At 34.3% G+C, this 12,785-nt stretch overlaps 2 protein-coding genes across 2 annotated transcripts; both read left to right on the top strand.

Annotated features, from left to right (window-relative positions):
- Nucleotides 1-738: 738 nt before the first annotated feature.
- Nucleotides 739-2,256, top strand: LOC143555290 (epoxide hydrolase 1-like). Its single transcript, XM_077044869.1, has 3 exons — nt 739-1,234; nt 1,604-1,848; nt 1,925-2,256. The coding sequence occupies exons 1-3, from the start codon at nt 758-760 to the stop codon at nt 2,169-2,171; spliced, it is 969 nt and encodes a 322-aa protein (XP_076900984.1). The 5' UTR covers nt 739-757; the 3' UTR covers nt 2,172-2,256.
- Nucleotides 2,257-6,086: 3,830 nt separating this feature from the next.
- LOC143555275 (condensin-2 complex subunit H2-like) lies at nt 6,087-11,559 on the top strand. Its single transcript, XM_077044858.1, has 10 exons — nt 6,087-6,320; nt 6,397-6,496; nt 7,366-7,618; nt 7,698-8,148; nt 8,960-9,132; nt 9,204-9,362; nt 9,428-9,526; nt 9,637-9,732; nt 9,842-10,000; nt 11,208-11,559. The coding sequence occupies exons 1-10, from the start codon at nt 6,131-6,133 to the stop codon at nt 11,520-11,522; spliced, it is 1,995 nt and encodes a 664-aa protein (XP_076900973.1). The 5' UTR covers nt 6,087-6,130; the 3' UTR covers nt 11,523-11,559.
- The last annotated feature ends 1,226 nt before the right edge of the window (nt 11,560-12,785 follow it).

Below are 12,785 nucleotides of genomic sequence, written 5' to 3'. Positions count from 1 at the left end.
TGCGGGTCATGCTGGCCCATGAAAAAAAACAAGCAAAAAAAGAAAACAAAAAATTAAAAAGCAATAGTGCTAACATTAAAACATGTTCTTTGTTGCTCGCAACGTAAACAACATGACCTAATACCAAATTTTTATGAACGACAAATTTCTTTTAATTCTTGGCATCTGTTGGAGTAAAACTCAAGACCTCCCCATTTCAAACTCAGTTGTTTAAAGGTTTTGTCTTTGCCAACAGACGACCACCCCATTGGTTGAACTAATACTAATCAGTGGTGATTATTTAAAACCATGCGATTTAATCTAAACGCTAACAATCAAATTATAAAAAGGGTCTCTATACCTCCCTGATAGAGCACTAGTCTTGCAAACTGGAGTTCTGTGCACGCTTCGATCCCTCATGATGAGGAAAATTTTAAATTTTGTTATTTTCTTTTTGCCTGTTGAAAAATAAAATAATATTAATAATTATTATTTTGAATTCTGCAAGATGTCGTAACAATTGATAACTAATTTAACTTCAAATCTGAATTTATATGCATGCACGTCGACATTTGGCAAGTAAAAGTGCGTTTTATTATAATGAAAATGAAAAGAAGTAATATATGTATAAAGGAGCATGTACGTAAAAAAAGTAAATACAACTGGATTTCCAGAGCTGGCAGCCGTCCACATATCTTGACGGCACATATTCTTAATTGAAGCTATATAGATAACATGAACCAAAGTGGCACATGGTTCATACTTCATACTCAACAGTATGGAAGGGATAGAGCACAAGGCCATAAGTGTCAATGGGCTCAACATCCACATAGCCGAAAAGGGTCAAGGTCCTTTAGTACTGTTCCTTCATGGTTTTCCTGAGCTATGGTACTCCTGGCGCCACCAGATCGTCTACTTGGCTGATCATGGCTACCGAGCCGTGGCACCAGACCTTCGTGGCTATGGTGACACAACAGGTGCACCAGTCGACGATCACACCAAGTTCACCATTTACCATTTGGTGGGTGACTTGATTGGGCTTCTTGATGCCATCACAAGTGAAGGTGAAAAGGTGTTTGTTGTAGGTCATGATTGGGGTGCATACATTGCTTGGAACTTATGCTTGTTTAGGCCAGAAAGAGTCAAAGCTTTAGTGAATCTAAGCGTACCGTTTATTCGTAGGAACCCAAAGGGAGACATGGTCCAGATGTTAAGAGCTGCATACGGGGAGGATCATTACATGGTCAGGTTTCAGGTAATAAACTAATAGTTAGACCATCCGCTATGGGCTTTAATTATGGGGGCGAATTTGGAGAGTGAACACCAACGAGGGGCATTTGGGTGGGTGGGGGGTATTGTGAAGAAGAGCAACGTTGAGGGCATGAGGTGCGGTCATCCAACTTTTCTCTCTCTCTCTCAGACACACATATATATGTATATATATATATATATAATGGGGCAACAAAGCACAGCAGGACATTATAGAGAGGGACAACAAACCTACGTGGCGATGACGTAACGATGATGTAGCACTATGAAGGGGCTTTAAATTCACATATATACCAATCGGTTCTATCTTCTTTCTTTTTGTTTATGTTGATTACCTTTGCATATATGTGTGTAGGAACCTGGAGACTTCGAAGCTGAGTTACCTCGAATGGGCACTAAAACATTTGTGAAAAAGGTCTTGACATTCCGAGAACCCGAACCATATTATTTCACTAAAGGAAAAGGATTTAAGCATTCCCCTAATGATGCCATAGTCTCCTTGCCATCTTGGTTGTCAGAAGAAGATGTTGCCTACTTTGCTAGCAAACTCGAAAAGGCTGGCATTTCGGGTGGACTTAATCAGTATCGAGTAATTGGATTGTAAGATATATTTGTATACATACGCAAAATAGTTTATCTATACGTTAGGTTTAATTTCTTGCTTGTAATTATAAAGGAACTGGGAACTAACCGCGCCATGGGACGGTGCAAAAGTGAATGTACCAACAAAGTTTATCGTCGGGGACCTGGACTTGGTGTACCATATGCCAGGCGTGAAAGACTACATAAACAATGACGGGTTTCAGAATGATGTTCCATTGTTGGAGGAAGTTGTGGTGATGGAAGGTGTAGCACACTTTATTAACCAAGAGAAGCCTGATGAGATTAACAAGCACATAATCGAGTTTTTTAGAAAATTTTGATTTTCTATTTACTCAAATCTATCAATCAGTCCAACGATGTCTAATAAATGATTGCGGAAAACTCTAGCTTTTTTATTGTGCTTTAAGTCTTGGCTTTTGTACCTTAATAAAGGGTATTAAATTGGCTTGAACCCGCTTATGTACTGCGTATTAAAGCGTCGATATACATAATAATAATTAATGTTTGGCGGGCGACAAAATAGTTCAATGTTGGTTCAGTTGATGTAGTTTGCGTGACACGGGATGATGCAATCGTGTATGAACTCACCATGAGAAAAAAGTATTTTGTATGTTTGAAGTTAACAATCGGATATGTAACTCGCTGTCCCAATTTGGGTTCACGTGTTACTCGTACAAAAAGTAAAAAATCAACGATTGATGTTTAAAAACTTACTCAAATTAAAATTTAAATTACAGATCCTACTTCATTACTGTTGCCCAGATTATGATCTTAATAATTGATCTTGATATTATATGAAACACATAATTGAAACAAGATTTGCAAATGATTAAGTTTTATATAACGTGATTGTTTGTTGTAGATGAAGCCTGAAGGTCACCGTTACATAGATATTGAAAAGTACGTTTGTAAGCGTTGCAGCACTTCAAAAAGCGTACATATACCGACACATCATCTTGGGGGTTACCAAGTATACTTATTGATACTTTAGACCCCATACTTTACATACATACAAGTATGTTTGACTAATTACAGTATTATCATTGTACTTATCGATGAAAGTGATTAACACCACATTCACTCCCTTGACTAGCTTTGTTATAGATCATCTAGAGGTAATGATTAAGAGGGGAATTGTTTTATTTTAAAAAATGAAAAACGTAAAAAGGGTAATGATTGGGAGGGGTATACACTACACACTTTTTGTGTATAATGCTGCTATAGCGACGTGACGTCACATGACGCACAACGCCCTTATAAAAGCGTTATCCACTATACACAGTCTCACATCCACTTAAGCACAATAATTCTCTCACCACTCTTCTTTTTCCTAATCACTCTCACATCCATGTTTTTAGTAGTTTTTGTGAAAAAACTAATTCTCGCACTCTCTTCTTCATATCACATTCTCTCTTCTTAAAAACACCTTCAAAACACATCTGCTAGATCATGTGTAGCTGGGCACTTCCCACCCCTAATAAGCCACCAAAGCGTCGAGAACGCTGCCCCAATGCGCTTTGGGAGCTTTGGAGGGGTAGGGAGCACTTCCCACAAAGCGTGAGAAGGTGGAAGAGGTGGAAGGTGATTTGTGATCTTGTTTATTTGTTTTTTGATAAAAAATAATAATTAGGTAATGATTTGAAGGGTCTTCATACAATATACACTTTTTTAGAAAAAAAAAAAAGAAAAAAAAACTATAATGATAGGAAGTCCTATGACACAAAAAGCCCAATTAGAGCTCCATCGACTACATGTTTTATGATGCCCTTACCTAATATAAAGATGAGCATGTGCCTGACACATTTCACGTCCAATCTTCAATAATCCATACAAAGGACGAGATGACAACACTTTTGAATTATTGAAAGATATTTTTTTTTAACTATATACCTCAAGCTACCATCATTTATTTTAAGAGCATTCTTATCCGGTTCTCTCCCCCTATTTCTATAATTACATTAAAAAACACTACATTTATTTCTTTTGTTTAATTAAATAATATTTTTTTTTGTACTTTAATCATCACAGTTTTCTCTCTTCACCCTATAATTTACAAAAAATCACTACCCTTTTTCCAAATTTACAAAAAATCACTACCTTTTCTCTCTTCACCCTATAATTTACGCTCATAACTACTCAAAACCCCACCCTATAATTTACAAACTCCTATCACAAACATTTAAGGAACGGGATGAGAATGCTCTAAGAAATCAAACATGTGTTCTCGTATTTCGTCGTAACACTAGTAGGAATTTCGACATCAAACCCATGAAAACATTTACATCGAACCCACTTTGATAGCGAAGCTTAGCCCACATTTCAATTAAAGTTAGCTCTTGGTTTACACGCCACGACTTCAACTATCAAAGAATGTTTTTCAACATTAAAGTACGTCAAATCTGATTTGCGTAATTGGATTGGTGAAGGAGATTAAAGTGATAGTTGCATTTATTTTATTGAAAAAGATTTACTTAGAAAAGTTTGATAGATGACGTAATGGTAAGTTTCAAAACCCTGTAGATCGATGACAACTTTAACGAATTTATATTATTGACCTTTAATATCGATTGACGTATTATTTATTTATTTTTTATCATTTTAATTTGATTTTTGTTATTTTTATTATTTGACTCGACTCGGACTGCTAAACAAGACTGAACAGATGAACTTGAACATACTCGAACGCTAATAATTATAAACAATCAATCATCCGTCCCTCAAATATTTTTGAACTTGAAAAAAAAGTATTCTGGCTACGCCACTTCATGTGTTTTGAAGGATGTTTTGTCTTTTTCATCACCAGCACTTATTTAAGATAAGTAATTTATACGAGTCTATTAAAATACATGGAAGAATTATACTTAATGGCTCTTCTATAATCATGCACTTTTCACAATGAAATGTTCTAAACCTAGAATGTCTAAGGTTAGTTTTAAAATGCATTATAATTCTTAAACTTCAAATAAACTTTAATCGCAACGGAAAACACAAATGTATATCACACCCTAAGGTGTGATAACCATACAAGAACAATGTAAAACTGTTTTAATAAATCCATAATTACATAAAACCTTAAACATTCTAGATGCTAGTCTTCGGCCGGTTAACCCTGCTTTAGTGCCAAATATTTTCTTATTCGATAGTCAATCATATCTATCAACCTGATGTGCATATCAAAATACATCCTCGTTGATCGAGTTGTAAGTTCAAACATTCGTATTTGTTATTAAAACATTAATAACACACTACTCGAGGATAGGGATGCGCTCGGTATCGTACCGGTACCGAAAATCCCGATCCCGAAAATCGCAAATTTTTTGTACCGGTACCGGGACGGTATCAGTATTTAAGGTAAAATTCGGGAAATACCGGTACCGTACCGGTCCCGAAAACTCAAAACCTTGGTATCGATTTCGATATCGGTACTAGTCGGTACCATACTGATTTTTGCTCATCCCTACGCGAGGACACAAAACATTTAATACATCAAAGCTCATGTTTCACTACTTTAAAAACATTTACACATCCTTTTACAAACTTACATTACATGTCCAAGTTTAATAGTTCAGATTTGCCTGATTAGTAAATCGCTCAAACCGGTCACGTATCAAGCAAACCTGCGGGTTTTAGGTATACCCAACCAAAAACCTGTCAAATATCTATCGGGTTTTGATAAATTATAACCGATCAATAACATCGGGTAAGTAACCGTTAATTAGTTACAAAAAATTAATTACTATAGACCGTTGTCAATAGCTAATTGATTACAACAAATAGTTGTTATATACAAGTTTTGACGAATAAGTAACGCTCCAAATTTTATATGATAATTTATAACTATAGATAAAAATGAGAGCTTGGCACTGCTGAATCATTTTTAACCACCTTTTTCCCCCTAATTTGTTGATTATTTAAAAAAAAAAAGTTTCTTTAAAAACGTTCAGGTTTTACTGACCATCACTCGGGCATCCATTTCGGTATTGATTATGTGCCTTATTTTACTGGGCTCTTGAAAAACACACTGTTTAATTGGGCCAATAATATCATATTCTTCACAAACACGATTCAATAACCAGAGCGGGAATCCAAAACATTTTGAATACCTTGATTTTCTTCTCCCTCCACACACACACACACACAGTTCTCAATTTCTTCATCCATTTCATCTTATCCTTCATACTTTTGAAAATTTGCTTAATTTCACCCTAATTTTTCCATTTCAACATTTGAAGATCTAGGGTTTACACACCACCGTAATGGGTCGTCGGATCCGGAGCATATGACAAATAACGATAAAGAAGCCACCACTTCCGACGCCGGCGGCGGCAAGTTTCACACCGTGCAGGCTCACCGTGATCTGCAGTCAAATTGGGAAGTTGACCTTGCGAATAACCTTCAGGAATATCTACTCAAGATCTGTTCCGGTGAGATTACTGATGATGGTCAACTATCGGTCAACTTTGCTGAAGGTTTGTGATTCTAATTTAAAAGTTGTTGACTTTTTGGTTTTAGGGTTTTGTTTTGACTGGTATGTGGTTCTTGTAGCTGCTTTGCTGCTTCAAGGGTCAGTTCAGGTATACAGTAAGAAGGTTGAGTATTTGTATTCTTTAGTGTTACATGCTCTGGAGTTTGTCTCTCAACAGAGGTAATTTTTTTCCAACTATTGATGAATATAAACTTTAATCTTGTTTTGCTTATTGTTTAGTTCATTTCAATTTGTGTGTGTGCATTTGGTCTTGTAGGAAGTTGTTGGTGGCAAGAAATTTAAGTTTATGATTTTTTTGTCATTTGAAACAGCCGCCACTTTGATGTCTCATGTTTGTATATCAGGAGTCCAATTTTCTTAATGAGATGAGTGCTAGCTTATTAGGCCATAGACCCAACAAAATATTTGTTAATAGGTGATTAAGGGCCGAGTTTTCTTAATGAGATTTGCGCTAGTTTTGAAGTCCTAGATTTAACAAAATATTGACTTCAGGGTGGTTTGTGCGGAATGCTTAATTTATTAAAAACGATATTGATTTGCGTCTGCTATTTTTTTTTGGAGATTTATTGCATTTATTATTAAACTATTTCATTTATGAGACGTCTATTGTTCAAAATTCCAAGATGTGACACAGTCCAATGTTTCTTTTTGTTCAACTTTGTTATTATATTATTCGATTGCTTCAACTGATAACCAATCAGTTTAAGAATGTTTTAAGGTTATTATACCAAAAAATCTGTTCTTCATGTAGAACATAGATTATACAATCAGCAGACCAAATTACTTTCACTTGTATGTAAGCAAATAGCTATAACTGTTCAAAGATTGTGTTTTAATATTACACCTTCCGTTCTAATTGTTCTACCCTCATTTCAAATGTTGTACAAAGTACAAACTACAAACTAGGTCTCATGTTTTAAATTTGATACTGAAGTAAATCTTTTAGGAAAAATGATTGATATTCATACTATATTTGTGCGTACAATTATGCAGTCACTTTCTGATTAGTTATATAAATATGTAATCAGTCAGCAACATGATCAACCCGAGAATTCACCAGGCCAAGAAGAACAAAATGGTTTGGTCAAGGCTCCTGTTGAGTCAGATGATTCTTTTTGGGGCTTAGATGATATCCCAGTTGATCCCAAGAACTCGCTGGATAATGTAAATGACAGAAACACCCTTGTAACCGCCTTTGTAAAGCCCCCTGCAAATCTAGTTGTACTTGAAGGTGATTGCATAGATGTTACTGGTGAAAGCGGGGAGTTAGAATCTTATTTGGTATGTAAAAATGTAAAACTACGTTATTTTTAATAAATATTTTTTCGTTTTTATAAATAGAAGTTATTTTTTGTTGCAGTTAGCAACAAGTGATCTTTACCGGGATTTTGTGCTTCTAGATGCAAGTGATGCAGTGGCAGTTGATGAGTTTTTGGGTTCAAAAGCTAATGATACAATTAGCAAAAGTAAAAGTGGTTTTAAAGATGGAAGTAATTCAGTTGGTTCTAAATCGTGCAAGTCGTTTATGTCACCTTCTAGACGGTCTGGTGGTTCCAAACATAAACTATCTGCTGGAAAGACGCAAAACCATGATCAAATTCGATCTCCGTTTGCTGATAATAATCACTTTGAAACTAATGACAATAATACAAAGGCGCATGATGTTAATATGGACCATGATTTTGACATGGATGATGGGTTTTCACAACCTGAGCCATTTGATGATTCAGATGAAGAAGATGATGATGATCGGTGGAAACCTTTAAATCCTCATGAACCGGGAAAGTTGAAAGTAAAGCCATTCAAAAAAGGTTGTTAACTTGTTTTCTTTGATTAAGTTTTCCAACAATTATGGTATTAGCTAGAGGTTCATGCATTGTTTGGTCTTGTGTGTTGGTTAACGTGTCTAAATTAGTCAAATGTGTAATGAGTCGGATTGAGCTTTAACTCGGACCACATATTTATAGAATTTGAATCTTTCTATAATTTATAGTGTGTCCAGGGGTGTAAATGAGCCGAGTCAAACCTGAGCTTGTATAAATTCGAGCTTGGCTTGTTTGTTATTTATTAATTAATCTATATACATTTGTAAGGATTTTTTAAATATATTCATTATTACAATTTTTATAACATATTACATTCTATTTAGTTAATTGTATAATAATTCTATTTATTAATTGTATAATAATTTTATTTAAAGTAATATGTATTATATAAGTATATATTTAATACATTAAATTAAAATTATATAAAGAAAAGGCTCATTTAGGCTCGGCAGTCAGCTCGAGCTTGATAAGCAAAGCTCAGTCTTGTTTAACAAACAAGCTTATTTTTTGGCTCAAGTTTGTTTAAGCTTGGCTCAATTTGAGCTTTTAAGGAGTCAAATTCAAATACCTGATGAGTGATTTGGTTTGTTTACGCCCCTAGTGTCAGATTTCATTACCAAAACATATCTTTTTCTATAATATTCAGTTTTTTAAAAAGAAACTCATTCAAGTGGTTTCATGCTTTATATATACACTATACTTTCTTTTAAGTTAAAACATAAATTTATTGAATTTTCCACTTATGTTAGTGATACTAGCTTAGTTAATATCCACTTACTTAGTTTACTTGATTCAGTTAAAGCATTCCGAAAAAGTTGGCCAAAACCGAGCACCAAAGTTTCTATAACCGAGGAATTTCCACTTGCAAAACTGCATGGTCCAATCTGTGCAGATCTCCAAGAAATATGGGAGGCACATAACAATGTTAACAACGATCCAGAACCAAAGTCTCCACCATTATACGAAAAGGTGTGTTTCTAGAATTTATAAATAGTTACTTTTTGTACAGTTTCGATGTAACTGTTAACTTTATTTTGTAGCTTCGACGATCGCTTGTATTAGGAGATCAGGAAAATGTTGACGCGTTTGATAATAATAAAGACGGTGAAGATGATGAGTATGATAGTGGTGCCCCTGATTTTATCCCAGATGATTTTGACATTCCAAACATGAATGAAGACCATTTTGACCCTAAAAAGGTTAGCTTGTGTCACGTTTTTATAATATTGTCAGACATATTTACTTGATGATTATAATTTTGCAGAATACTGATGAAGCCCCTGAATTTGAAAATAAGGAACCATTTGAGCCTGAAGACCCGAATTCACATGTGAATCTTGAAGATTTGTGTCGTTCTCATTTGGTGAGGCTGTGAATTTCTTTTTGTTTTTATTATATATTTATTTTTTTGCCATTTTATGTTTTTTTTAGAGATTCATTAATATATAAATGTTACATGCCTTTTAAATTCAGGATTATTTGCTTATTGCTGAGACCGAGAAGCAGAGTGCGTTGGCCGCTAGGGTTTCAAGTTGGAAACAGAGAATTGAGGAAAACATGGAAGAGCAAGTGGGTTAATTTATTAGTTTTTAATTTTTATCACATACCAGAAGTTAATGTGACATGAAGCTTATCGGTTATATTACTGTTTTGTATGAATGAATTTATCATATCACAGGATGCACGACCGCCGTTTGACATTCATGAATATGGTCAATGCACTTTGGACAAGCTTTCACTAAAATCAGATGCCGATAATTCCTTATCTTTCGCTGATGTTGTTGAAGGTCAAGAGAAACATGACGTGGCTCGCACGTTTTCTGCACTTTTACAGCTGGTATGCTTATGATTTTTAATTTTTTGTTTGCCATTTTACATTTTCTATAAATAGTTAGTCTCTTTGTTGTGATTATTATAACTATCTTTGTATAATTGTAATTTGGCTTTTTGAGTAAAACATCTTTGGAGATTGTATGCATTAAAATTAGGGTAAAATGCATGAAATAAAAACGAGTTTTATACGGCTTCTAAGTTTAGCAACCAACTTAAATTTAGGTGTAAATTAAAAAGCCACTTACAATTCATCCGTGATTTTACCATAAAGTTTACATCTATATCTTGTAGTTTGCAGTTTGCTTTTTAAAATGCCTTTTAAACGTCTTTCATCCTTTTTGGCTGGCTACCTTTTATATCCGTTTGGCGAATTAGAGATATATCCATGAATAGAATTGACTCGTTCATAATTAGATGTGAAGTTATCTTTTTCTATAGAGGCGTAAGTGAGCTAAGTTGAGCCCAAGCTTGGCTAGGCTCGAGCTCTCGGGCTTGGCTTATCTTGGGTTGTTTAACTTAAGAGAGTCATTTCGAGCTCTATTTCTAAAACTCGAGCTTTTCTCGTGAGCTATTTTTTAAGTTTGAAGTTTGAACTCAACTGGACTCGGCTTGTTTATTATATGTTGATTTATTTATATACAAATTTTTTTTTATTTTCTATGCCATTCAATTATTTATTTTGTTTTTTATAGATATTATAATTATTATTTGCTTATTTTGTAAAAAACATGTATAATAATTGATACAAGATATCTCCTAATTTGAATTCGGATTTTTAATATCTTTTATTATTTTTATGTTTATCTAGTTTCTATGTTTATTGTTTTCATATAAGTATAAATAGGGTAATCATTGTTTAGTTTATTAGTTTTTGATTAAGTTTAATATAAAAGAATATTGTTCTTGGAACCTATGGTACAATTTATCGGTATTTGATTAACTAAAGTGTCATGAGCCATTTGAATGCTTCCGAAACTGCATCAATAATAACAATTATTTAAATAATAGGCTTGTGTGTTGATTCAAGCTTGTTAAGTGAAGCTCAGGCTCGTATATTGACAACCTTATTTTTGGCTCATGCTTGTTTAAGGTCAGCTTGATTTGAGATTTTTACGAGACAATCTCAAGTAGCTCGTGTGCAAGTTGGCTTGTTTATGCCCATACTAACAATTTAATATGTTGAAATAGTAACTTTGACTACATTGTATCAGGTAAATAACGGAAATGTTGAGCTGATTAAAGGTGGGACCGGTGGTGAACTTGTTTGTTACACTGCTAAAAACCCGTTTCGTGTTCGTCTTCTTAGCAAGAAAAAGAGAGAAGTGCAGATCAAATCTGCCAATAAAAGACCCAAGGCTCAATTGCAAAGAGGAAAAGATAATCACGGGTTATCCACTGGTTCACCATTATTGTCATCTCCGATGTCTGTAAAGCTAGGACATGTTGGATCTAGGTGCACCCCGGAAGGCAAGCGAAGACGCAGGTCAAGACTGGTTGACCCTGATGGCTTGAATTCTGCTGGGTGATGTTACTACTAGTGGGAATATTTTGTATTGATTGTGTATGACAAGAGGTAGTAGGCTTAAGTATTTTGAATCAATTTAGATTTCTTCTTTCTATCTTGCAAACTTATTTAGTAGTAACTTATTTAAACTTTAATTCAGCTTGATGTTACTTTTCAATGTTTACAGGGAAGATAACAGCAATCATGAATATTTATGAGAAAATATAACTAAGAACATGAATGAAATAAATATACTTGATACAAAATTTAAACTCTATGAAAATCATTTTTTATCAAATAATTCCTTTTTAGTTTAACCGAACTTTATGTACAAATAGCTACATAAACGCTGAAGCTTGTATTTTTTGTGACTGAGCTAACCTTGCTATAGATATCTAAAATCGGCATTGAGTGCCATAAAACGGTGCAGGAGTTTTTGAGAATTGAGTGGTTAAAAGAAAATAACAAAATTTCTTGATTACAAATGCTAAATAAATATGGGACACGAGCATGGGTCATTCTTCATATCCATCAAATAACAAATTTTGGGAGTTAATTCTCCCTTTCTTAAGAGTTCAAACTATACTCTTTTTAGTGTTTGAATATATGGTGGTAACGTTTATGCCCTCAAAGGATGTTTAATGAAAAATATTTATCTTATGCTTTTACACTTTTATTATGCTATGTAGAGTATCATAACGTTGGACGTCGCAAACCGTTAAAAAGGGGTAGCGGCATAGCTTGTTGCCCGCTTGCCTTCTGTTTCGATGTAATCCAATAAACAATAGTTTTATTTAATACGCAAGAAACAAATAAAATATAATAAAAAAACATAATGAAAGACAAAAAAAAAAAAAAAACTCTAAACTTTTTTAAAAAGCGCCACTTTCTTCTACAACACCAAACCTCCACAAACCCACCTCACCAACAAACTTCCTCCACAACGTAAAGGTTTGTTGTATGCTAGTTTGTTGCTTGCCACCTAGGACAGGCGAGCACCCACAAACCTTGCGTTGTGGGTGCTTTTACCTTTAGTAGGACTGCACGTCTGCACCAAAGAATAGCAGGCCATGTGGGTATGGAGCTAGCAATGTGAGAATTGTGGGCCGTGCAAGCTTGGACATTAGGAGTGGAGGAAGTGTAGGGTTTCGTCTTTCTTTTATTTTTCTTTTTTATTTTTTTCATTTTTAAAAATTATATAAAACTTGATTTTGATGTTTCTCTTAATTTTGTTTTTGTTTTATTTTATTTATTTTTTGAATTTTCTGTTCTCATCTCTCGAGAG

The sequence above is a fragment of the Bidens hawaiensis genome, unplaced genomic scaffold (assembly GCF_021521415.1).
Source record: "Bidens hawaiensis isolate Kalapana, Puna unplaced genomic scaffold, B.hawaiensis_p1.1 tig00018033_1, whole genome shotgun sequence".
Classification (NCBI taxonomy): domain Eukaryota; kingdom Viridiplantae; phylum Streptophyta; class Magnoliopsida; order Asterales; family Asteraceae; genus Bidens; species Bidens hawaiensis.
Note: the sequence above shows the minus strand (reverse complement) of the source record. Positions and strands in the feature narration are given on the sequence as shown.

Coding starts and splice junctions, on each gene's coding strand:
- LOC143555275 (XM_077044858.1), top strand. CDS start 6,131: ATGACAAATAACGATAAAGAAGCCACCACTTCCGACGCCGGCGGCGGC. Junction 7,619..7,697: donor GGGAGTTAGAATCTTATTTG/GTATGTAAAAAT, acceptor TTTTTGTTGCAG/TTAGCAACAAGTGATCTTTA. Junction 9,527..9,636: donor ATTTGTGTCGTTCTCATTTG/GTGAGGCTGTGA, acceptor TTTTAAATTCAG/GATTATTTGCTTATTGCTGA.
- LOC143555290 (XM_077044869.1), top strand. CDS start 758: ATGGAAGGGATAGAGCACAAGGCCATAAGTGTCAATGGGCTCAACATC. Junction 1,235..1,603: donor ATTACATGGTCAGGTTTCAG/GTAATAAACTAA, acceptor ATATGTGTGTAG/GAACCTGGAGACTTCGAAGC. Junction 1,849..1,924: donor CAGTATCGAGTAATTGGATT/GTAAGATATATT, acceptor GTAATTATAAAG/GAACTGGGAACTAACCGCGC.